At 43.3% G+C, this 26,386-nt stretch overlaps 1 protein-coding gene across 3 annotated transcripts in view; it reads left to right on the top strand.

Moving 5' to 3' along the window:
• Positions 1–373: 373 nt before the first annotated feature.
• The window catches only part of znrf1 (zinc and ring finger 1), a 31,269-nt gene continuing 5,256 nt past the window's right edge, over positions 374–26,386 (top strand). For 2 of the 3 annotated variants that reach the window (XM_023985257.2, XM_023985256.2), the window contains exons 1-2: positions 374–1,548; positions 16,055–16,150. In XM_023985257.2, the coding sequence (XP_023841025.1) occupies positions 1,164–1,548; positions 16,055–16,150 (481 nt within the window). In that variant the 5' untranslated portion in view covers positions 374–1,163. The remainder of the gene's footprint in view (positions 1,549–16,054; positions 16,151–26,386) is intronic. The other variant, XM_023985255.2, reaches the window with a different exon arrangement.

The following is a 26,386-nucleotide window of genomic DNA, read 5'->3' as shown; positions in this document are numbered from 1 at the left end:
TTTTCTCAGTCAGATTGCTTTTTAAGAAACACACAGTGGTAGTTTATTTTACATTCTGGCACCTTACAAATTGTTTACTGGGTTTATAAATGGTGAATAGTGTTCATTGTTTGTTTATTTATAGTTTATTTAACAGTAGGCTAATAAACAGTTAGGCAATAATTTATGCCAATAACAAATAGGACTATTTGGGGGGAAATACATCAAGGCTACTAATCAACAGGATGAGATTTAGTAGGCCTAATCCCATAATTACTCACGAGTCAATAATCTCAACAATGCAGTATATGGTGAGAAATATGAATACTGTGCCATCTGCATGTTAACTTGGTTATGACATCAGGTCATATCTCGTCCTCTGCTCACACTCTGATTTGGCAGCCGGGGGCGAGACAGACAAGAGTCATCGTTGGATTTCTAGAAGAGATAGACAACGAGGACAATCTGTTAATCAATTAATCGTGATTAAGAAGATAGAGTACTGTGTTTTCCCTCTTCACACGGTCTTTACATTGATAATCCGAGTATGCGCACTGAACGCCATTGTCTGCCAGCAGCAAGAGTGAGAGCGAGCGCGCGGATATGATAGTGCAGGGGAGCGGCATACATTGACCCGAATCTCCGGGAACTGGAGAACAAGTGGACTCGGACACACATCGTTGGAAAGACATACTGGTAGACAGACAGCAACAGTTGTCATTGCTATGATCAGCTGAGCCAGTCAAGGCAAAATAATAAATGCAAATGTGGTAGCCTATTGCGGAGAAGCGCGACTGTCGGATACGTTTGTTGCGCTTTGTGTTTGTCATCCCTGTTGTGATTTGGGGCAGGCTACCTGTCATTAGCTGTGAGGGAAAACGTGTTGCTTATCTTTATCATTTTGTTTTTCTGTCATTCGTTTGACATCATCCTATAGATTCTAGTTTTTCTCGGTTGGTGGGAATCAAAGCATTCAGTCGCTCATGTTGTGGTCAGGGAAATGGGCTGTTGCGTCTGTTAGTCAGACTTGACAACCCAGATTTTTTTTAGGTGCCGTTTTGTCTTTGGCAAAGGGCGAGAAGTCCACTGCAGACAGGCGTGTCGGGGGCGATTCCAGTGACGGCTCGACTCTCTGCGGAGCCCCCATTTCAACAACCCCCACCCATTTTGCTCGGGTGYTTTGGATGGGGGGCAAGCAAAGTACGGCAGGGCGGCCACGGGGTGCTTTTCCCGGTGTCTCGACGGATGACAGCGCAGTGCCGCCCTCGGCTCACTTTGGGCACTACCGACCAAGTGGCACTATGGGGCTACGCAGCCGCTCAGTGAGTTCAGTGGCTGGGATGGGCATAGAACATAGTCCTGCGGTGCCCTTTGGGTTTTATACCCCCAGAGGAACTGACTCGGACAGGGCGGGAGGGGGGTCTGGCACTAACGCTGCCCATGGTAACGGCTACCAGGAAACAGGCGGCGGGCATCACACGGACGGTATGCTCTATCTGGGATCCCGAGGGTCGTTGGCAGACACCTTGCCCCTGCACATTGCACCCCGGTGGTTTAGCGCCCACAGTGGTAAGTGTCAACACATCCACCTCTGGCTGGCAGCATACATCACATTTATCAGGGCTTACAGAGGGATGCATTGACATTAGGCTAGATGTCATCAGAAAACTTCCCTACCATCTATGGAACTTCATTAATTAATTTGTGAAGTGTGTGTGGCAGGCCAGTAAGTCAGGGTTTATAAAGTGTCTGACCTCTTGTATGCCAGGATGTCTCCAATACCTTGTTGTGAGAAATGATGCTAATAAGCTATGTTCCCAAATCTAGCTCAGTCAATTGGCCTATGATTAGAGAGGAGGGAGGGCCCAGCATTATCATCCGCTTACCTCAGACCACAATATGTCTCACTGACTGGGCTTGTCAGGGCCTGAGCTGCAGAAAACTGAGGACACTGGCTCAGGTCCCCAGGCCCTCATTACCAAAGCTCAAACCAGCAGCCCACAGGAGGGAAACAGAAAGTTAGGCATCATCCAGATTGTTTGCCTCCCTTTTATCGCTAGGTGACCCCTGATATTCATGTTTGTGACTGAGAAGCTTTCTGTGAGCAAGGCGGGGGGGGGGGGGGGCTAATAAAGAAGGCCTAATGACAGAAAAGATAGTCAATGTATTCAGGTTTCAGATTCACAGGATATTAATGGGGATTGAAAAGTGAAGGCCATGCTAAGTAGACCAATGCCTTACACTGGTCTTTTCTAGACCAACAGTATTAAAGATTTCCAGTAACTCCATTCTGAGCTCCATGTCCATGTCTCTGATAGAGACACCAAATCTTCAATTGTATCAATTTCAAACCCTCCAGTCTGTTGTGGTCACACTCCTATCATAGTATGTAGTATTTTTTCTGGATATTTCTTATCTCAGTGGAGCATTTGTCAGACATCTTGTTGCCTTCAATTGATTAGTCAAACTAGAAACAGTACTGGCAGTCTGCAAAGCATTTTAACACACAAAGGCTTGAGTTGCCACCATGGTAGACAGTTCTGCTGCAAAATAAACAATGTAATGACACAAAGTCACATTAGAGCACTCCTATGACAATGGGATATACTGTACTTCTCCAAGGGTTTGATCATTACAAATGGGCAATTCTATGGGAGCAGAATTACACTGGTCCAAGACAGCCCTTATCTCATTATCAAATCATTTCTGGGTAACAATTAACTAACCTACTCTGATTGTTTTCAATTAAAATTGTCAAAAAGAAGAAAAAATGCTTCTTAGGAAATAGCAATTTCTCAAGCAAGAATTTTGCTAGGACTGTCTGGGAGTGGTCTGAGTGGGGAGGCAGGCCATCAAATCATTATTATAATTTTCACAATTTCACAGTATTATTCCAACCTCATAGTGTGGAAAAATCATGTTTTTGACTGCAGTGGGCCATTAACAAACCATACAACTTTATTCACAAGGACTGCTTTTAAACATTTCCACTGAGAATTTTTCAAAAACTGATTTACAGGATGAACTGTGCAGATACGTTTAGTAACAGAATAAAGCTGTGTTACCAATTAATTATGTTACCAAACTTTGCACAGTTTTTCCAGTGAATTATTATTTTTTTACTGTGTAAATTGTTCAAAATAGTCATTTTGCATAGAGTTGTATGGTTTGTTAAACTTTGAAATCAATGTTTTTTGTTTGGCATACGTCTTAAATGGAAATATCTGAGTCTCAGCGTAATTCCGTTACAGTGGAATTGCCCAAATATCACAGAGGCCTCTGATCTTTACCAACTGGACTGTTTTGGCCTGTCCTTTTCCTCAGCCTCCGTGATACTGCATTGACACTCTATCAATAGTGTATGACAGTGCCGTGGCCAGAAATTAATTTGTGGGTGGGCCAGCGGAAACTTGGGTGGACCAAAAACAGAACAGCTAACTTCCTGCATGACAAATAATGTCCCGTTTGGACCACTGACAAGTAAATTGTTTTTTGTTGTTGTTGCTCAATCTGATTGGTTGGGCCTGGCTTCCAGTGTGTGGGCCCAGGCCCACCCAGGCCCTCCGTGCCTACGTGGCTGGTGTATGACTGCCTGATAAGCTTGATCCTGACAGGAAACCTCCTTCTGATAGTCAACTGTTTGATCTAGATGCAAGCAGTGAACAACACTGAGACAATTCTCCCTCCACTGATGCAGTTCCTATCTGCATTGCCACTTAGTGAGTTGTTCACCCACTGTTGTTGTTATGCACTTTCAGATGAAAGACCCTTTAACAATGGTCTGTGTAATATCTCTCCTGTGTTAGACCCACCGTGTTCAGTCACCTGTCACAGAGATAAGTAATCACTCACTCACCGATGTGAATGTAAACTGAGCAGAGCAATGACTGAACTCTCTTTTAGCGGAAGCCAATGTAATTGTTCTCAGATTAGAGCCATAAGCAATCATGCACTTGTGTGCACCGCCATTTTAATTGAAACGTAAATAATGACAACGATAACACACATGAACACACGCACTACTGTAGACACACACACACACACTGTTGTGGCTGGGTTTTAGTGGCAAGTCTTTTTGGAATGATGGGATTGTGGAACATATGTGCTAAACTGTCTGGCAGTGGGATTCAACAATATAGGTCACTCATTTTATTTATGTTTTCCCATCCCCTCATACACTGTCTCTCTCCCTTCTCCCATTAGCTCAGCACAGTGTATACAGAGGAAGAGGGACACACACACAGTCTACACTGGATTGCTGAGAGAGGATTTCTGTTGCTGTGACAACCATGTTGCTTGTCACTGCTGTTTTCAAGATGCACACTTGCTTGCTCCTTGCTATCCCCACAATATCCTCACACACTTGTTTCCTCAAGAGACAGAGGGCCAGGAAGGGAGAGAGGGATAGAGGGAGAAAGGAAGAGACTGAGGTAAGGGGAGAGAGAGGGATAGAGGGAGAAAGGAAGAGACTGAGGTAAGGGGAGAGAGAGGGAAGAGGGAGAAAGGAAGAGACTGAGGTAAGGGAGAAGAGGGATAGAGGGAGAAAGGAAGAGACTGAGGTGGGAAATGAGACTGAGGTAAGGTGAGAGCGGGAGAGAGGGATAGAGGCTTGACAAGTTCCTCTAACAGACTTTCTGTCACCAGTGTTTCACAGCCAGTCTGTTATTGAGTGACAGCCGACAGACCTTTCTAATAAAAGGACACCACAAATGGACGGAGCTAAGGCAGTGACGACCGTTGCCGTGGTGTAGGGACTATATCCTGTCATCACACAGCAGAGACTTTCTTAAGATAAACCTTTGACATCAGTAGCAGGGGGCAATGGCTCCTGTCAATCAACTACACTGATAATGGCAATGGCTAGCAAGCATCACTGATCACCGGATGCTTTCTATATTATTAAGCATCACAACTAAATCACATTGTTTCTCACCACAGCATAACAGCCCATTCTGTCTTATTCGCTATGTAATGATACCCCTTTCTCCMCGACACAATACACACCAGTGCCATTACACACCTCCCTCCTACCCATACTCTACCCCCGTCTCACCTGTATCTAAGGCCACATTACTTCCTGCAATCAAAGAGTTTAGCTAAAACAACAATAGGTCAGTATGTCAGCTCTCACGGCCCCCTCCTCCCCCTTTCCCTCTCCAAGTCTTTGACTCTCTCATTCAGCTGTTTCCATGGAAACTGCTGTTCTTTCCGGTAAGGTAAAGAGTTGTCTGAGTTGGGTTTGAGTTGGATGTGATGTAATCAAATGGCTACTATCCATGTATGGGCATAATGTCCTGTATTCTGAACATAATGTCCTGTATTCTGAACATAATGTCCTGTATTCTGGACTAAACAGGTCTCTAGACACACTCATACACTCCTCATTTAGTACCATCATTAGAGGGACAACCAGCCCAGACACGTGGAAAGAAGATATACACAAACAAACAAGGTCACTCATTTAATAAGATAATCTATGTTGTCTTGTCTACTCTAATGACCTGTGTAGACAGTAAACAAGCTATGTCCTTGACTTGACAGAGAGAGGGCTTGAAATAGCAAGGTGTTTGCTCTCCTCAGAGACAGAGGCTTTCTGGACAGCAGGCCGGGCAGGGTATTACAAGGAGCTAGCTGTCACCTTGCCTGCTAGAGGGAGACAGACTTCCCATCTGTACCTTTTTTAATGGTGTCTTATCCCCTCTCTCTGGTTGCATCCCAAACAGCACCCTATTCCCAATATAGTGCACTACTTTTGTAGAATCTTATGTAGGATCTTAATTTGATCACCCTATTGCAGGATAACTTTTCTGCAATGCAGGAAATGTAAAACCTGTAGTATATTTGAAGTTTGATTTCCACTTTGTAATTTCAGACTTGATTTTCCCTTTAAAAAAAATGTAGCAACCCCTACAAAAATGTCCATTAATTATAATCCACATAATTCACATTTCCTGTTACCGCAGGATGATTTTCCTGCTGTAGCAAACTGGCTCAAATTTAAGATCCTACATTTATATAAGGAATAGGGTGCTATTTGGGATGTGCACTCTGTTTGTCTGCTACTGTACCTCTCGGCTCTGTTCATAATGCTACTCCTGAACCTCTGTGCTGTGTCACTGTGTTTGTCTGGCTGGCTAACACAACTCCCCTGCTCCTCTCTTCCCTCCATCTCTCCCTATACATGATTCTCTGAGCAAAGACGGATTTGGTCGAATGTCATTTTGAAAACATCAAGAATGTAGGGAGAGATCTAGTCAGGAGAGTTTATTTTGTGTTTGTGTTCATATAATTTCACCAATGAACCAAGGGAATGCTATTAAAATATGAATCTAAATATTGATATTGTGACTTTAAAATCCAATGATCTGCTCCTGAGGTGGTCTTCTTGCTGTGAATACTCCCTTTAGATAGTGTTTATGTTTATGGAATGATTAATAATCCCCAGTTTACAATTGGCTCATTCATCCCCCTCCTCTCCCCTGTAACTATTCCCCAGGTCGTTGCTGCAAATGAGAACGTGTTCTCAGTCAACTTACCTGGTAAAATAACGGATAAATAAAAAAAAATAAAAAAAATAAAGGAACAGGTGGGTAGGCATCCTTGCATTTTAACCCACTGAAACTTACTTCTTACTTTGTTCTAATAATACATGTTTAATGATATTCTGATCTATATAAACCATCATGTATTATATACAGTGCATTAGGAAAGTATTCAGACCCCTTGACTTTTTCCACCTTTTGTTACTTTACAGCCTTATTCTAAAATTWATTAAATAGTTTTTTCCCCCCTCATCAATCTGTACGGAATACCCCATAATGACAAAGCAAAAACATGTTTTTAGAAATGTTTGCAAATGTATAATWAAAAAAAAACGGAAATCTCACATTTACAAAGTATTCAGACTCTTTATTCAGTACTTTGTTGAAGCAAATTTTGGCAGCGACTACAGCCACAAGTCTTCTTGGGTATTGGCGCAACAAGCTTGGCACACGTGTATTTGGGGAGTTTCTCCCATTCTTCTCTGCAGATCCTCTCAAGCTCTGTCAGGTTGGATGGGTAGTGTCATTGCACAGCTATTTTCAGGTCTCTCCAGAGATGTTCGATCGGGTTCAAGTCCGGGCTCTGGCTGGGCCACTCAAGGACATTCAGAGACTTGTCCCAATGCCACTCCTGCGTTGTCTTGGCTGTGTGCTTAGGGTCGTTGTCCTGTTTGAAGGTGAAACTTCGCTCCAGTCTAAGGTCCTGAGTGCTCTGGAGCAGGTTTTCATCAAAGATCTCTCTGTACTTTGCTCCGTTTATCTTTCCCGCAATCCTGACTAGTCTCCCAGTCCCTGCCGCTGAAAACATCCCCACAGCATGATGCTATCACCACCATTCTTCACCGTAGGGATGGTGCCAGGTTTCCTCCAGACGTGACGCTTGGCATTCATCTTGGTTTCATCAGACCAGAGAATTTTGTATTTCATTGTCAGAGTCCTTTAGGTGCCTTTTGGCAAACTCCAAGTGGGCTGTCATGTGCCTTTTTACTGAGGAGTGGCTTCCGTCTGGCCATTCTACCATAAAGGCCTGATTGGTGGAGTGCTGCAGAGATGGTAACCTTCCTTCTGGAAGGTTATAGCATCTCCACAGAGGAACTATGGAGCTCTGTCAGCGTGACCATTGGGWTCTTGGTCACCTCCCTTCTCCCCCGATTGCTCTGTTTGGCCGGGCGGCCAGCTTTAGGAAGAGTCTTGGTGGTTCCAAACTTCTTCCGTTTAATAATGATGGAGGCCGCTGTGTTTATGGGGACCTTCAATGCTGCAGAATTGTTTTGGTACCCTTCCCTAGATCCGTGCCTAGACACACTCCTGTTTTGGAGCTCTATGGACAATTCCTTTGACCTCATGGCTTGGGTTTTGCACTGTCAACTGTRGGACCTTTATATAGGCAGGTGTGTGCCTWTMTRWMYMATGTCCAATCAATTGAATTTACCACAAGTGGACTCCAATCAAGTTATAGAAACATCTCAAGGACGATCAATGGAAACAGGATGCACCTGAGCTTCATTTCGAGTGTCATAGCAAAGGGTCTGAATACCTATGTAAATAAGTTTTTTTTATTTTTTTATTATACATTTKCTTTAATTTTAAAAACCTGTCTTCGCTTTGTCATTATGGAGTATTGTGTGGAGTGATGAGGATTACATTTAAAAAAAAATCTATTTTAGAATAAGGCTGTAACGTAACAATGTGGAAAAAGGCAAGGGGTCTGAATACTTTACGATTGTATAATTTATGCAGAATGCTTGAGGCGATGACAGGATTGTTTTAAGTAGAGATTAATGATTCAKGAAGTGTTCAGATTCATGATTGCTTTAAAATCAATACAAGTTCAAGGTAGAAGCCAAACATTTGTCTAAATGAATTGCTACAATTAATTAAAATAGTGTGTTGGCTTTGGGTGAGTGTGTCATGATGGTCTTCAGAACATCTGGAAACTGAACATGTATACTTAATTCAAAACCAGATCTTTCCAAGTTAGTGTTCATCTGGCTCACAGTTTTGGCCTGTGGAGGCAGGGCCGGTTCCAGGCATAAGTGGTTGCTAGGAGGCCCCCAAGTGAAAAAATTAAAATAATAAACAGTACACGGAACAAAAATATATAAACGCAACATGTAAAGTGTTGGTCCCATGTTTCATGAGCTGAAATAAAAGATCCCTGAAATTTTCCATACGCACAAAAGCTTATTTCTCTCAATCTCTGTTAGTGAGCATTTTTTATTTGCCAAGATAGTCCATCCACCTGACAAGTGTGGCATATCAAGAAGCTGATTAAACAGCATGATCATTACATAGGCGCACCTTGTGCTGGGGACAGTAAAAGGCCACTCTAAAATGTGCACTTATGTCACACAACACAATGCCACAAGTTTTGAGGGAGCGTGTAATTGACATGCTGACTGCAGGAATGTTCACCAGAGCTGTTGCCAGAGAATTTAAGGTTAATTTCTCTACCTTAAGCTGCTTCCAACATAATTTTAAAGAATTTGGCAGTATGTCCAACCGGCCTCACGACCGCAGACCACGTATAACCACGTCAGCCCAGGACCTCCACCTCCAGGATCTTCTGAGACCAGCCACCTGGACAGCTGATGAAACTGGGGCTTGCACAAATAATTTCTGCACAAATTGTCTCAGAGACGCTCATCTGTGTGCTTGTCGACCTCACCAGGGTCTTGACCTGACTGCAGTTTGGCGTCGTAACCCACTTCAGTGGGCAAATGCTTACCTTCGATGGCCACTGGCACGCTGGAGAAGTTTGTTCTTCACGGATGAATCACTGTTTCAACTGTACTGGGCAGATTGCAGAGCGTGTACGGCGTCGTGTGGGCGAGCGGTTTGCTGATGTCAATGTTGTGAACAGGGGTTATGGTATTGGCAGGCATAAGCCATGGACAACAAACACAATTGCATTTTATCAATGGCAATTTGAATGCACAGAGATACAGTGACGAGATCCTGAGGCCCAGTGTCATGCCATTCATCCCCYTCCATCACCTCATATTTCAGCATGATAATGCACGGCCCCATGTCGCAAGGAACTGTACACAATTCCTGGAAGCTGAACATGTCCCAGTTCTTCCATGGCCTGCATACTTGGGATGCTCAGGATCAACGTGTACGACATCYTGTTCCAGTTCCCGCCATTATCCAGCAACGTCTCACAGCCATTGAAGAGGAGTGTGACAACATTCCACAGGCCACAATTGACAGCCTGATCAACTCTATGTGAAGGTGTGTCACGCTGCAAGAGGCAAATGGTGGTCACACCAGATACGGACTGGTGTTCTGATCCACACCCTACCTTTTTATTTAAGGTATCTGTGACCAACTAAATGTCCTGTCTCTGAGCCCGCCTGCCTTGACCCTGGGCCTGCCTGCTGTCCTGTACCTTTGCCCCACTACTCTGGATTATCGACCCCTGCCTGCCTTGACCTGTCGTTTGCCTGCTCCTGTTGCTGTAATAAATATTGTTACTTCAACACAGTTTGCATTTGGGTCTTACCTGAAACCGGATACTGTATCTTTATTCCCAGTCGTGAAATCCATAGACTGATATTATTTTTCTTGGCTTTTTAATTTTTTTTTTAGGAACTCAGTTGGGGTCTCAACTTACTATTGAGAGTAAGAATAGTAGAATACACCAAGTGCAATTTATACATTTAGTTGTGCATTAGCAGGTTTTCTCGTTATGTCAGTCACTGACAGTCACTCAATTAGCCATGTCGGCTAAAAATATCTGGATTGATAGTTAGTCTAGCCAGCTATCTAAACTTGTAGTAATCATGGCCGAATATAGACCGGGCATGCAGGGATACCCACTGGGCACATGCCCAGGGGCCCTGACCTCCAGGGGGTCCCCATTTGATTTTGTTAGTCACTCTCACTCAGATATCATATTAACATGGCATAAGTCATGGGGAAATGTGTAGAATTGCTGAGATTTAGCTTTAAAATGGCAAAAATCTCTCTCAATCCCATGGAAAAATAGGTAGATTTGCAGGAAATTAGCTATAAAAGTACACATTTTGTCTCTGCCCTAGAATTGCATGACATTTTTTATAAAACTGCAACATGTTCTCTACGCCCCATGACAAAATGTGTAGAATTGCAGGAAATTAACTTTAAAACTTTACAGTTTTCTCTCCACCGTCAAGAGGGGGGCACTAAAATGTTTTACTGCGAAGTGTGGGGCCCCCCAACCAAATCGCACTTATGGCCCCCAAAAGACCCATGTGGAGGAAATGATTCTGAGGTATTTTAACTGTGCTTATGCAGTGATGTTTGTGCCACATGAGTGAAATATTGTGTCAGATGCATGGCCTTGCCTTACCATCAGCAGTTCACTGTTATTTGCAAATAGTAGCATTTATCCAAAACCTTTTTCTGTGTTTTTCGGTCTTCCGTTTCAACCGGGCCTAGAGCCTAGATATTTATGTGAAGGTTGAATACACTTGTTACAACAATATATTGATTCAGTCGGAGTGTGGTTTCCAAAACAATTAATTTAACCGTTAATTTGATCTAAACTCATTTAGGGGGCTGATCCTATCTACTTCCTTTTTTGTTTGGTGGTTTAAGTGATCCATTTCTTATGCCTAATGTTTACAATTTAGTCTTAAATCACAGTAATTAAATTTGAAGTGCTTCTTCAGAAGGGTAAATGCAGTTTGACATCATCTAAAAGGAGATGGTGTTTCTTCTCTCACACACAGGGAGAGGAGGGGTTAGGTATCGAGAGGGTAATGATCCTGAGGAAGGAAGCTATCGTAATGCTGGTGGCCAGTCATGGACATTTTATGAGCTTCTGAGACATAGGTATTTTTGTAAGGTTTTGAATTCTTTATCATTGACGATGGGGAATGGGGCTGGACTGCAGCGGTATCATGAAAAATGCATGAAGCAGAGATTGAGTCAGTCGGCTCGGCTTGAGAAATATGTCGGCTTTGTCGAGAGGCGCCTTGGGACACTTTAACAGAAGCGCAGTGTGACGGCTCTATTTCACCTACAGAAACATGGGGGCAGCACGCTGGTCAGCTTGGGTTAGCATGCCCACTCCATAGTTACTTTAACAATGGCTTGATATCTATACAGTTGTGTGACAACATCTGTACTCTACATTGTTCAGGGTAAGTATACAGTGGCTGTACTATTACCAAGTAAGAATATCAAACCAAATACAATTTTAGTTGTCACATGCTTCGCAAACAACAGGTAGATTAACAGTGAAGTGCTTCCGGGTCCTTCCCAACAATGCAGAGAGAAGAAAAACAGAAATAATAGAAAAATAATAACACAAGGAATAAATACACAATGAGTAACGATAACTTGGCTATATACACGGGGTACCAGTACCAAGTTGATGTGCAGCGCTATGAGGTAATTAAGGTAGATATGTACATATACCACAGGAGATTGGTGTCACCTTAATTGGGGTGGACGAACTCATGGTAATGGTTGGAGTGGAATGGTATCAAATACATCGATGCTATTCCATTCGCTCCGTTCCGGCCATTATTATAAGCCGCCCTTCCCTCAGCAGCCTCCTGTGGCATATAATGTAGGCAGCGATAAAGTGACTAGGCAACAGGATAGATAATAAACAGTAACAGCAGCGTATGTGATAAGTCAAAAKAGTTAGTGCCAAAAGGGTCTAKCAGTCTTCTGGCTTGGGGGTAGAAGTTGTTCAGGGTCCTGTCGGTTCCAGATTTAGTGCACCGACCYGCGTACCGTGCAGTAGCAGAGAGAACAGTCTATGGCTGGAGTCTTTGACAATGTTTAGGGCCTTCCTCTGATACCGCCTGATATAGAGGTCCTGGATTGCAGAGAGCTTGGCCCAGTGATGTACTGGGCCGTGCGCACTACCCTCTAGCGCCTTGCCAAGCATTTGCCATACCAAGCGGTGATGCAGCCAGTCAAGATGCTCTCAATGGTGCAGCTGTAGAACCTTTTGAAGATCTGAGGGCCCGTGCCGAATCTTTTCAGCCTCCTGAAGGGAAAGAGGCGTTGTCGTGCCCTCTTCACGACTGTGTTGGTGTGTCTGGACCATGATAATTCATTAGTGATGTGGACACAGAGGAACTTCAAGCTCTTGACATGCTCCACTACAGACCCGTGGACGGGGGCGTACTCGGCCATCCATTTCCTGTAGTCCACGATCAGCTCCTTTGTCTTGCGGACGTTGAGGGAGAGAGGTTGTTGTCCTGGCACCACAATGCCAGGTCTCTGACCTCCCTGTAGGCTGTCTCATTGTCGTTGGTGATCAGGCCTACCACTGTGGTGTTAATGATGGTGTTGGAGTCGTGCACGGCCACGCAGTCGTGGGTGAACAGGGAGTATAGGAGGGGACTAAGCACGCACCCCTGAGGGGCCCCAGTGTTGAGGATAAGCGTGGCGCATGGGTTGTTCCCTACCCTTACCAACTCCCGTCAGGAAGTCCATGATCCAGTTGCAGAGGGAAGTGTTTAATCCCAGGGTCCTTAATTTAGTGATGGGCTCCCGAGTGGCGCAGCGGTCTAAGGCACTGCATCTCAGTGCTAGAGGCGTCACTACAGACACCCTGGTTTGAATCCAGGCTGTATCACAACCGGCCAGGATTGGGAGTCGCATAGTGTGGCGCACAATTGATCCAGCGTCATCCGGGTTTGGCCAGTGTAGGCCGTCATTGTAAATAAGAATTTGTTCTTAACTGACTTGCCTAGTAAAATAAAATAAAAAAAATAGCTTGGAGGGCGCTATGGTGTTGAATGCTGAGATGTAGTCAATGAACAGCATTCTCACGTAGGTGTTCCTTTTGTCCAGGTGGGAAAGGGCAGTGTGGAGTGCAATAGAGATTGTCGGGGCGTGTTGGGGCGGTATGTGAATTGGAGTTGATCCAGGGTTTCTGGAATGATGGTGTTGATGTGAGCTATGACCAACCTTTCAAAGCATTTCATGGCTACAGATGTGAGTGCTATGGGGCGATAGTCATTTAGACAGATTACATTGGTGTTCTTGGGCACAGGGACTATGGTGGTCTGCTTGTAATGTGTAGGTATTACAGACTGAGTCAGGAAGATGTTGGAAATGTCAGTGAAGACACTTGTCAGCTGGTCAGTGCATGCTCTAAGTACGCGTCCTGGTAATCCATCTGGCCCTGCGTCCTTGTGAATTTAACCTGTTTAAAGGTCTCACTTACATTGGCCACGGAGAGCGTGATCACACATAATAAATCTGTTATGGTGTGGTGGTTAGTCTTAGTTTCATGTAGGTACATTTTATTGTGTTGATTATTTGTGTTTTCTCTGCCAGTATGAAGTATGTCTTGTACGTGTGGTTTGATGAAGGGCCAGCTCTGTGTTCATGACACACACTGTGTTCACTGTAGGGAATATCTTTGTTTGCTTATGTTTTGATGCAGTCTTGTGATTTTCTTTTGCCCCTATTTGACCTCACAGTAGAGTGCTATTTCTCAGTTACAGTATGTTCTCAGAGGCTGATGTCGCCTCAGTGGATGGACACACACACACACACACACACACACACACACACACACACTTCTATTCAGTGAGAGAAAATGGGCGAAAGTCTGAACAAGATAGGGAAGGGTAAATTAGCATTGTTTCCATTCCATGATGAGGGTAAAAGGTCCACAGTGTTGTCAAGTGAACTCTGTTTGAACACTTCTTTGATCATTGGAATGGTCATAGAGATGCTGCCATATAATGTCTGCTTTGCCATTTACAGATAGGGCCTCTCTGGCCTCTTGCCTTCTGGGAGGTGATTCATGGGCTTTCTCAGTCCATCAGATCCATCCAACCTCTGCAGAGCATCTCTCTTATAAAGTCCTCCTGCACCTCCTCCTTTTTTCCTCAAATTTCTTCCATCCCTCTCTCCGTCTGTCCCTAAGGAGGGGCTGAAAATAGCAGCCAGGGGAAAATTGGGTCAGCTGCCGTGGGGGGCTGGTGGGTGGGGGGACGGCCCTGGTTTACTGACTACATTTACTTCCCTTCTTAGTTTCTCCCTACCTCTGTCTATCAATCCCACCTTCATCCCTTTGTCATACTTATCTTCCAAGCTACTCCATAGACCTCTACAGCTTGTCTTCATCTCTCCAACTCTTCTCCCGACTGTGCTGGTCCGTCTGCTTAATGCTTTATGCTCTCTAGGTAAATCCCAGACAGACTCATAGAAACCAGACAAGCCTCAAAGAAAGAGTTTAGACCCTGACTTAACACTAAACACACATTCCGGTGCGGGAGCGTGGCGTAGCGGTAGTGCTGCAGTCTCCCAAGCACATATTGTCCATGGGCAATACGGTTACAAATCCCACTACTGACACATTTATGCTGTCCTTTCCTCTACTGAATAAAGAGAAAATACGGAAGGACACATTCTGCCCACTGCTGTCCCAGCGGCACATATATATATATATATACCATTTCTAAAACATTACATGAATAACTAACTAGTAATGAAGAATAACTCGGTCATATGCTACCAGTATAAATGAATAGCAACATCTTCATGAGTGCATAGTTATAATTGTACCAAAAGCACGCTGATTTTGGCACGGCTGAGCTCATTTCTGGCCATGCACACACAGCACAGCGTGGTCCCTGTACTGAGTGGTTTCATGGCCAACGTGATAATGGCCTGCTATTGTGCATTAAAACACTGGCAAGTCCAGCCCAGCGCTGTAGGATCTGGCATGGTAACTGTGTAAATAAATGTAAAGAGTTTGGTGCAGCAGCCAGCTAAACACTACTGGGTTGCGTCCCAAATGAGACCCTATATTCCAAAGTCGTGGGGAAAGGGTGCCATTTGAGACACTGCCCTGGTGTCTGTTTTATGGTTGCTGTGTACATTTTAAAGTGTTGGGTGCAGCCAGCTGAACACTACTAGTGTCTGTGTTTAAGCAGTATTGAGAGCTCATGATGCAAAACTCAACCCGTGGCTGGATAGAGAGCGACGCCAGGAATTGATGTAATCTCCTGTTATGTGCTTTGCTAATGCTGTTGTATGCACAAAGCTGAAACCAAACATCGTAAGGGAGATAGCTAAAATAGGGCTTTGCAGTAAGTCATGTCTGCTATTTGGGATGGGATATACAGTATGTGATTAATGACTCACTCTATGTGCCAGATTTGTATCAACACAGTTTGAAAAAGAGTTTAGTTTATTAGTCAGGGACAACATACTGTATATCTCACCAGATTTTGCAACACAGCTCATTTCCATCTGCAGTCCCTTTCCATATGCAGGTAAACATTCAACGTTTTTAAGGATGATAATTGTTGTATTACATGATTAATAGGGGACAGGTCTGTATCACATTGTCATGCAAAGGGGACTGACTAGAAAAGACAGACAGTGATTCAGTGTGACTCTACATGGTTGATGCCAATGTTTGTGGTGCCCCTATTTTAGTTTGGAACATTGGTTTGTAATAATCTAAGATAATTTGTTTCACTTATTCACTGTTGTAAATTGGATGGTTGCTTTGAGCGCCAGTGTAACGTGTGTATACTAAGGTCTAACCTCGTTCTCCACAGGGTTCAAGTGTCCTGTCTGCTCCAAGTCTGTGGCGTCCAATGAGATGGAGGTGCACTTCATCATGTGTCTAAGCAAGCCCCGCCTGTCCTATAATGGTGAGACACACTTCCTCTACCTCTCCCCAGACCCTATATCCTGCTCTTGATCTCTTCTTCTCTCCCCTCTTGTTCGTCACTTTTCCTCCTCTGAATCTTTGCATTCTTCTCATTATCCCTCTGTCTCTCTCTTGCGCACGTAGCCTCTCATCCCCGTCTCCCATGATGCTCTCTCCCCCTATCTCTTACTATGTCAATGTTGGCTGTGACTGTGGGAATGTAGACGTGAACTTTATATGAGCCGTCTCTCTAGCACCAGAGCTGGGGGGTCACGGCGAGTGTTATTCCCTCCATCGATTCTCTCCATATTACTACTGTCTGTCTGTGGACAGAGAGTTCAGGATTGTCCAATGCAGACTGTAGCCATAGAAATAGAATTAGAATCCTGTATTTCTATATCAATGGCTTGAGCTGCTTGTACTTAAGTAATCACAGTATCTAAACAAGAAAAACCTGATCTTCATGCGCCATACAGTAGCGACACACAGAGATAGTGTATGTATGCCATTAGCTCTGTAATTGGTTTTGGTTCATGGGTAATCAGTATGCTCAGATTGTAGGAGAGACAGTTAAATGTTCAGAGTGTCAGCTAAGCACATATAAGTATGTTCAGGGAGTCAAGCCAGGTATATGTTCCGAGTCGATTCAGGTATACAATCAGCTTTCCCTGGGCATTATGGGTCCTTGTCTGCTGTTCTTTTCCCGTGACCATGTGTACCAGCTTGGCTCCAGGTTGTTTGATTGACAGCGTGACTAGCTGAGATGGCTGCCTGCAGCCTTGGTCACCCCTGTGATTGACTGACTGCTACCTGTTTGAGTGACCGCTTTCCGTTCCGGTCTGGGGCTGAAGGTGACCCTGTGGGCTACGTGTCACGTATGACCAGTCTGCTTTCTCGGGCTCATTTAAAGCCAGGTCTGTCAGGACGGAGAGGTAGAAGTAGATAGATGAGGGGCTGAAAAGGAATGGGGGTAGAAAAAGATTGAGATTGTAATTTTTATTAGGATCCCCATTTGCTAACGCCGTAACGCTGGCTAATCTTCCTGGGTCCAACACCAATTAATAAGACAATACAAACAACCACATTCAAGACTTCTCAGTCATTCAACAAGTAGACAATACAGATCATTAAAATACCTGACATGAACACATTTAACATTCAGTTGATGCTTTCTATTTGCTGTCCAGTCATATGGTCTATCGCATTAGATGTTCTTTTATTTTTTTGCCTGAGAAATATGGATTGGTAAATTGTTCCATTCAGCTATGGCTCTATATAAAACTGTAGATATAAGGCGATTTCTCCTTGGCTTGGGTTGTTTTAGCTGCCCTGAATTTGCCTGTCTGGTTTGGTGGTTATGTGTGTTGCTAGTATGTACTAACTGGACTGAGAAATACTTAAAAAATGTAATATAACATTCCTAAAGAAAATCAGAAGACTAGATAGTAATTTGTTTTTAACATGAAGCAATGAGAGATTCTGATGCATTTGGATAATATTCATACGGATAGAGCAATGAAGAGGTAATCTACCAGCCCTGTTTTGAGCCTTTTGAGCTTTTTTATATCTTTCTTTGCTGCAGATGACCATTTAACTGGACAGTACTCTAAGTGTGATAGGACCAGGGATTGACCATTTAACTGGATAGTACTCTAAGTGTGATAGGACCAAGGTTTGAATCACCTGATTCAGTGTGCTAGATGTTACATACTCAGAACATTTTCTTGTGACAGCAATTCCCTTACCCATCTTAACAAAAATATTATCTATGTCATGATAAAGCTGCGTCCAACATGGCGCCTAGTAGTTTCGTTTTTTTCACTTGCTGTACATGCGTTCTATTCATCGACAAATTCAATTGGGGATCATCAGCAAGCATATATCTTGAACCAAATACGATACATTTAGTTTTAGAAATGTTCAACACCAATTTGTTCGTATCAACCCATTCAGACACCATTCTTAGTTCACTGCTCAGTACATCTGTTAGCTCATTACATTCTGATGCTGCGCTATACATTGTAGAGTCATCAGCATACATGACCACTCTTACTTTGCTCATTACTGAAGGTAATGAGAAGTGGGCCTAGGCAACTTCCTTGAGGAACACCACAGTGTATATATTTACTGTTTGAAAAGCTACCATTAAAGARCAATTTTTGCCTTCTCCTGGATAGATAGCTTTCCATCCAGGATAGAGCTGCAGACTTAAAACCATAACATTTGAGTTTACCTAGTAACAGTTCATGATCAATTACATCAAAAGCAGCACTGAAATCTAGCAACACCAACTAACTTCCTGTCATCCATACTCTTTAACCAATAATCTGTCATTTATGCTAAGGCCGTACTCGTAGAATGCCCTTCTTTGTATGCATGCTGGAAACCCGTTATCAGACCATTACATGAGAAATAATCCTTATTTGTACAGATACATTTTTTTCTCCAATAATTTATTTAACTCAGGCAGCGAACTTATAGGACTATTAGGACCAGTGAATGCAGATTTTTTATGCTTAGGTAGTGGAATAACCTTTGACTCTTTCCAGACTTCTGGGCACACCCAATACATCAAGCACTTATTCAAAATACACTGCTCAAAAAAATAAAGGGAACACTTAAACAACACAATGTAACTCCAAGTCAATCACACTTCTGTGAAATCAAACTGTCCACTTAGGAAGCAACACTGATTGACAATAAATTTCACATGCTGTTGTGCAAATGGAATATGCACATTTGTGGCCTGCTGGAGGTCATTTTGCAGGGCTCTGGCAGTGCACCTCCTTGCACAAAGGCGGAGGTAGCGGTACTGCTGCTGGGTTGTTGCCCTCCTATGGCCTCCTCCACGTCTCCTGATGTACTGGCCTGTCTCCTGGTAGCGCCTCCATGCTCTGGACACTACGCTGACAGACACAGCAAACCTTTTTGCCACAGCTCGCATTGATGTGCCATCCTGGATGAACTGCACTACCTGAGCCACTTGTGTGGGTTGTAGACTCCGTCTCATGCTACCACTAGAGTGAGAGCACCGCCAGCATTCAAAAGTGACCAAAACATCAGCCAGGAAGCATAGGAACTGAGAAGTGGTCTGTGGTCACCACCTGCAGAATCACTCCTTTTTTGGGGGTGTCTTGCTAATTGCCTATAATTTCCACCTTTTGTCTATTCCATTTGCACAACAGCATGTGAAATTTATTGTCAATCAGTGTTGCTTCCTAAGTGGACAGTTTGATTTCACAGAAGTGTGATTGACTTGGAGTTACATTGTGTTGTTTAAGTGTTCCCTTTATTTTTTTGAGCAGTGTATAAGAGATTGGGGTAGATGTTTGGCTAGCTGTAGCTCTAAGCAATTTGTCGYCAAGATGATCTGTACCAGGCGACTTGTCATCCGAAAGAGACAACAGCATCCTTTCTAACTCTTCCCTTTCTACTTGATGAAATTTGATACAATCTTTTCTAAGGGTATATGACATGGAGCCATCAGTTGGAATCATAGCATTCCTCAACTTGTCCACTTTGCCTGTAAAATATGAATTAAAGTAGTTTGCGATGTCATGTGGTTTTGTAATAAATATACACTCTAATTCAACAAAAAAGGCGGACATGCTCGAATTCCTACCCATAATAGTGTTCAACGTTCCCAACAGCTTTTTCACATCACCCTTCACATCACCCAGATTTCTTAATTTACAATAACTTTGCTTATCAAACAGAGTGCCAGATTTATCTGCTACTTTTTTGGCATCATAATCATAAATTTCTCAGCTCATCATCAATCCATGGGGCACCGTTTGACCTCACAGTGCATTTTCTTAAAGGGGCGTGCTTATCAACTATACTCATAAATGATTTCTTAAACTTAAGTGACATTTCAGGATCATCCTTACTACACACTTCTAACCATTGCACATTCTTAATCTCATCCACAAATGAGTCCTGATTGAACCCTCTGTAGGACCTGCGGTAGATTATCTTTGGGCCAGCCTTTGGTATTTTAGCTTTCCTAGTGAGTGCAACCAAGTTATGATCACTGCAACCTAGTGCCACTGATACAATGTTCAGCCATGTTAGTAAAAATGTGATCGATACAAGTTGATGATGTGATACCGGACCTATTAWTGAACGTTCTGGTTTGTAATGTCATAACTTGGGTCAGGTTACATATGGTTGAAGTCGGAAGTTTACATACACTTAGGTTGGAGTCATTAAAACTCATTTTTCAACCACTCCACAAATTTCTTGTTAACAAACTATAGTTTTGGCAAGTCGATTAAGACATCTACTTTGTGCATGACAATGTAATTTTTCCAACAATTGTTTAAAGACAGATTATTTCACTTCTAATTCACTGTATCACAATTCCAGTGGGTCAGAAGTTTACATACACTAAGTTGACTGTGCCTTTAAACAGCTTGGAAAATTCCAGAAAATGATGTCATGGTTTTAGAAGCTTCTGATAGGCTAATTGAAATAATTTGAATAAATTGGAGGTGTACCTGTGGATGTATTTCAAGGCCTACCTTCAAACTCAGTGCCTCTTTGCTTGACATCATGGGAAAATCAAAAGAAATCAGACACGACCTCAGAAAAAAAATTGTAGACCTACACAAGTCTGGTTCATCCTTGGGAGCAATTTCCAAACGCCTGAAGGTACCACGTTCATCTGTATAAACAATAGTACGCAAGTATAAACACCATGGGACCATGCAGCCGTCATACCGCTCAGGAAGGAGACGCGTTCTGTTTCCTAGAGATGAACGTAATATGATGCGAAAAGTGCAAATCAATCCCAGAACAACAGCAAAGGACCTTGTGAAGATGGAGGAAACAGGTACAAAAGTATCTATATCAAGGGTAAAATGAGTTCTATATTGACATAACCTGAAAGGCCGCTCAGCAAGGAAGATGCCACTGCTCCAAAACCGTCATTAAAAAAGCCAGACTACGGTTTGCAACTGCACATGGGGACAAAGATCATACTTTTTGGGGAAATGTCCTCTGGTCTGATGAAACAAAAATGGAACTGTTTGGCCATAATGACCATTGTTATGTTTGGAGGAAAAATGGGGAGGCTTGCAAGTCGAAGAACACCATCCCAACCGTGAAGCACGGGGGTGGCAGCATCATGTTGTGTGGGTGCTTTGTTGCAGGAGGGACTGGTGCACTTCACAAAACAAATGTTATCATGAGGAGGGGAAATTATGTGGATATATTGAAGCAACATCTCAAGACATCAGTCAGGAAGTTAAAGCTTGGTCGCAAATGTGTCTTCCAAATGGACAATGACCCCAAGCACACTTCCAAAGTTGTGGCAAAATGGCTTAAGGNGTTGTGGCAAAATGGCTTAAGGACAACAAAGTCAAGGTATTGGAGTGGCCATCACAAAGCTCTGACCTCAATCTTATAGAAAATTTGTGGGCCGAACTGAAAAAGCATGTGCGAGCAAGGAGGCCTACAAGCCTGACTCAGTTACACCAGCTCTGTCAGGAGGAATGGGCCAAAATTCACCCAACTTATTGTGGGAAGCTTGTGGAAGGCTACCCAAAACGTTTTACCCAAGTTAAACAATTGAAAGGCAATGCTACCAAATACTAATTGAGTGTATGTAAACTTCTGACCCACTGGGAATGTGATGAAATAAACGCTGAAATAAATCATTCTCTCTACTATTATTCTGACATTTCACACTCTTAAAATTAAGTGGTGATCCTAACTGACTTAAGAGAGGGAATTTTTACTAGGATTAAATGTCAGGGATTGTGAAAAACTGAGTTTAAATGTATTTGGCTGAGGTGTATGTAAACTTCTGACTTCAACTGTACATTGGCAACAGAAATACGTTTCTTTCTCATTGGCCAGTTGGTGCTCAAAAAAAGCAATATTCATATCTCCCCCCCAAAATATATTTCCCTATTTTCATCAGATAACTTATCCAACATTTCGCAAATTACATCAATATATTTCACATCAGCACCAGGTGGCCTATAGCAGCCACCAACTAGTTTAGGTTTCAAATGTGGTAAATGCACCTGTACCCATAGCGCCTCTAATCCATTCAACATGAAGTCCTTACGTTGTTTTGCTGGAATATGACTCTGGATGTAAACTGCAACTTCACCCCCATATCTATTTCTGTCCCTCCTGAACATATTGTCTCCATGTATAGAGATCTCAGCATCCTCAAAAGAAGAGTCCATGTGAGTCTCTGTTATTGCCAATACATKAATATTGTTTGACTGCACTAGACAGCATATTTCATGATTTTTGTTCCTTGAACTGCATATATTCAAGTGAGCAATTAACAGACCTTTCTTTGGTAGATGCACAGTATTTATATGTCCAAACATGAATCAGCCGTTGGAATCTGAGAGAGAGATACTCAGTCAATGTGTGTGGAGCTGGAATTACTTGTCTGTTGCTCCTCCTAACTCCTTGGGAGGGAGGGTGAACAATCAGTTTGTCATACCTCAGATATGCTATGTCACCTCGTTCTCTTGCAGCCTTCATGGCTGGTATTAGTTCCTTTCTTCTTTGACGGACTGCATCTGAGAAATCCTCATTGATGAAGATGAAGGACCCTTTAAGGCGTTTGGCTTTTTCAAGGACTGCAAGCTTATCCTTGAACCTGAGGCATTTCACTACAATTGTCCTGGGTCTGGCTCCATTTGCACCACCAGTGCCCCCTGGTTTCCCAGACCGGTGAGCACGTTCCAGCTCTACCTGTTGATCCAGTTGTAGCTCCTCAGAAAACAGCTTTCGAACTTTGTCCTCTGATTCAGCCCATGTCTCACTTTGGCTTTCCTGGATACCATGTATTACAAGATTATTTCTCCTGGATTGTCCATCCAGGTAATCAGCCTWCCCAGACATGTTCTGGAGGCCCTCCCTGACTGTGGTGATTTCATTCCGCATAGAGGAACAGTTTCTGGAAAGTGTATCTTCAAGTGTGTCTTCAATACATCCACATCCTTCTGTGTGAACTGAAGGCTTGTTTTAATGTCTTGTACATCTTTAGTCAGGTCGTCCAGCCGTTTGTTGGTAGACTCCATGATCATTTGTATGAAGCTTTTACAGTTATTTTCCTGCTGAAGTATCATTTCCTTTTAGAAAACTTTCTGCTTCTCCAAGAGTTCACATACCTGTCCAGCAGAGATGTGGTCCTCGTCTTTTTTYGGAGGCATGACAGTAATGATAGTAGGACAAGCACGCTATTCACTCCGTGAAATGAGAGGCGCCAGCAGTAGAAAACTCTGGAAATTGGTGGTCCTAAAACCGAGACACATTGAAGTGCGGTCCTAGCCACAAGGGCTAACCGCTTAGCGTGCTTGGTATCTGGCAATAGTAGCCCAGGTTGCCTGGCTTGATAGTGAGCAGCAAAAGTAGAGCGAAACTGACTGGGATGGATGGAATAGTACAGAGAGTGACTGAGAAGGATGGAAGAGTCTGGAGAGTGATACAGAGATGGCTGATATAGAGTAAGAGGAGAGAGGAGAAATCTCTCCTTTTTTTGGGTTGTTTTTCAACTGTCCTGTCAAATTTTATTTCTGACACGTTTGCTTTTCTCTCGCCCTCTCTCCTCTCTATCTACTGTCTGTTCGTCTGTTCTCTCTCTCCACCCCCCCCCCACCCACCCCCTCCTCTGCCTGCAATCCCCTGAGTTAGTGACACATAGGGACAGGACTGCGGCTTATCTTATTTCCCAGAATGCTCTGTGGTCTATTGTCAATCAGCTGGGCCCACTGCCTGTCACACATCAGCAGATCTCTCTGCATGGCCAATGTACCTCCACACACACACACCATGTCTGCAGTGGCAGTGATAAATGTGTGTGTGTCTGTCTGTATTCTTACTGTTTCTGTTTGTGGAGCAGCTAGAGAGTTGTGTGTGTCTATAATAATGACATAGAGGATCCATACAGTGGGTGGGTTGGGTGAGGTGTGGGTATCTGGCCAGCAAGATTGACATTGTGATATTGGTTACTGGTTAGAAATGCCACACATTATTTGTGTGGTTTACCCAGTGGTCTTTAATGGTGCTTATACCTGTGAACTCCTGTCTACCCCAGCCAGTATTGATCCTGATGGGAGATTAACATAGGGGTGGTGACACCCAGCTAATACAGAAATATATAAGTGCATTAATATTGGTCAAAAACAGCGCCGTCCGCCATCAACTGTAAGAGACAGTGTAATATCTTGACGTTATTGAATTATTCATTTTTATTTCACAGATAAACTCCTTTCCCACTCAGTGTCATTTGCATACAGTATATTGCCAACAGAGATTTGGCATTCTTCCCAAACACATCAAATAGGATTAAAGTACTTTTTCTTTTATGGCTTTCTCAAGCATGGCTTGCTTCCCTGTGTCCTCCAGACTAGCAGGCAGCCATCACCTGTGCTGTAAAAGCCAAACTCTTTCTCTCTCCTCTCTCTCTCCAACTCTCCTCTCTCTGCAAGGGCTAAATTTAACCACAGGTATTAAAATATCATCATGCAATGTCGTAGCCCAAAAAAGACAGTGGTCAGCTCACGTGGACTGGCTACACCTATCCTTCAAACTCCAACTTACATTTCTACTAAAACAGTGTCACATTCAGTCAGTCACTCACAAACACCCCTAGATTCCTAGAAAACACACACGCATACATAAGCATAAAACACAAGACCTAACTAACTTCACACAAATAATAATGCATACCCACAGACACAAATATATAGACATATACAGTATACTGCACTGTACATTGCAGTGTGAACACCTAGACCTAAATCCCCCCATGTACACAACATTGCATGCACAAAAACACACACCTTCCCTCCCTCTGGCTGGCATAATGCGAAGAGAGCCGCTGATGCCATAGCTCCTAAGAGGATAACAAGCTAAGGAGCAGGAGTTGAGGACGGGGGGAGGAGGAGGTGCTTATTGTTCTATCTGCAAGGGTGTGGAAAGGGAACAGCTGTGTATAAATTTACTGAGGACCAGTTTTGGAGATTGAGGATGTTGTGGGAGGTAGGGAGAGAGGGGGAGGGTTGACGGGACTGGGCAGCTAGCTAAGCTGATTTACATTCAGAGCATATGTCTTCTGTCTGTCTCACTCCATCTCACGCTGTCTTCTCCTCCCTTCACCTTAGCTTCCCCACATTCCCTCTCTCATCCCTCCTCCTCCCGCTTTCCTTTGTTCTAATACTGTTTTCACCCAGTGCTCAAACCTAACCAAACATTTCATTAAGGGTCATTTAAAAATATAACCTTCACTTCCTTAAATGCTTTGAATGGACTACCAGAGGTTCAGAGCATCACGTCCACCTCACCATCCCGTTTTATAAACTGGGTAGTTTGGGTCTGTGATGCTGATTGGCTAAAACAGAATGTGTATATCAGACAATATACCACGGGTATGACAAACATACTTGTTTACTGTTCTTTCAATGGCATAGACCAACCAGGTGAAAGCGATGATCCTTTATTGATGTCACTTGTTAATTACACTTCAATCAGTGTAGATGAAGGGGGGGAGACAGGTTAAAGAAGGATTTTTAAGTCTTGAAACAATTGAGACATGGATTGTGTATGTGTGACATTCAGAGGGTGAAATGGGCAAGACAAAGAAAAGTGCCTTTGAATGGGGTATGGTAGTAGGTGCCAGATGCACCGGTTTGTGTCAAGAACAGCAATGCTGCTGGGTTTTTCAAGCTCAACAGTTTCCCGTGTGTATCAAGAATGTCCTTTGGGTGGTGGACCATTCAGCCAACTTGACACAACTGTGGAAAGCATTGGAGTCAACATGGACCAGCATCCCGGTGGAAAGCCTTTGATACTCAATATTAGGAAGGTGTTCCTAATGTTTGGTATACTCCGTGTATGTTGGTAACCAGTTTATAAAAGCAATAAGGCACTCCGCTTCACGTTGTGCCTAACAGCCCTTAGCCATGATATATTGGCCATACACCACACCCCCTTGGGCCTTATTGTTTAAGTCTACCCTTTGTTCTAAAACTCCACTCTCACTCAAACAAAACAGTCATGACAAGAAAGATGTGTGTGTGCACACACACACACACACATACACACACACACTGGTGTTTCCAGGGAAAGTATTGAGTTACTGTAACAGGATGTGGTCTGGTGTCCTACTCTGTTCTGGCACTGTGCAGTGCAGCATTTCCTGTCAAATTTAAACTAGGTTTTACTGGAATCCACAATGTCTTACTCTAAGAACAATGGCTGTTGC

The sequence above is a fragment of the Salvelinus sp. IW2-2015 genome, linkage group LG4q.1:29 (genome assembly GCF_002910315.2).
Source record: "Salvelinus sp. IW2-2015 linkage group LG4q.1:29, ASM291031v2, whole genome shotgun sequence".
In the NCBI taxonomy this organism is placed as follows: Eukaryota; Metazoa; Chordata; class Actinopteri; order Salmoniformes; family Salmonidae; genus Salvelinus; species Salvelinus sp. IW2-2015.
This window is presented reverse-complemented; position numbering and strand designations above follow the sequence as displayed.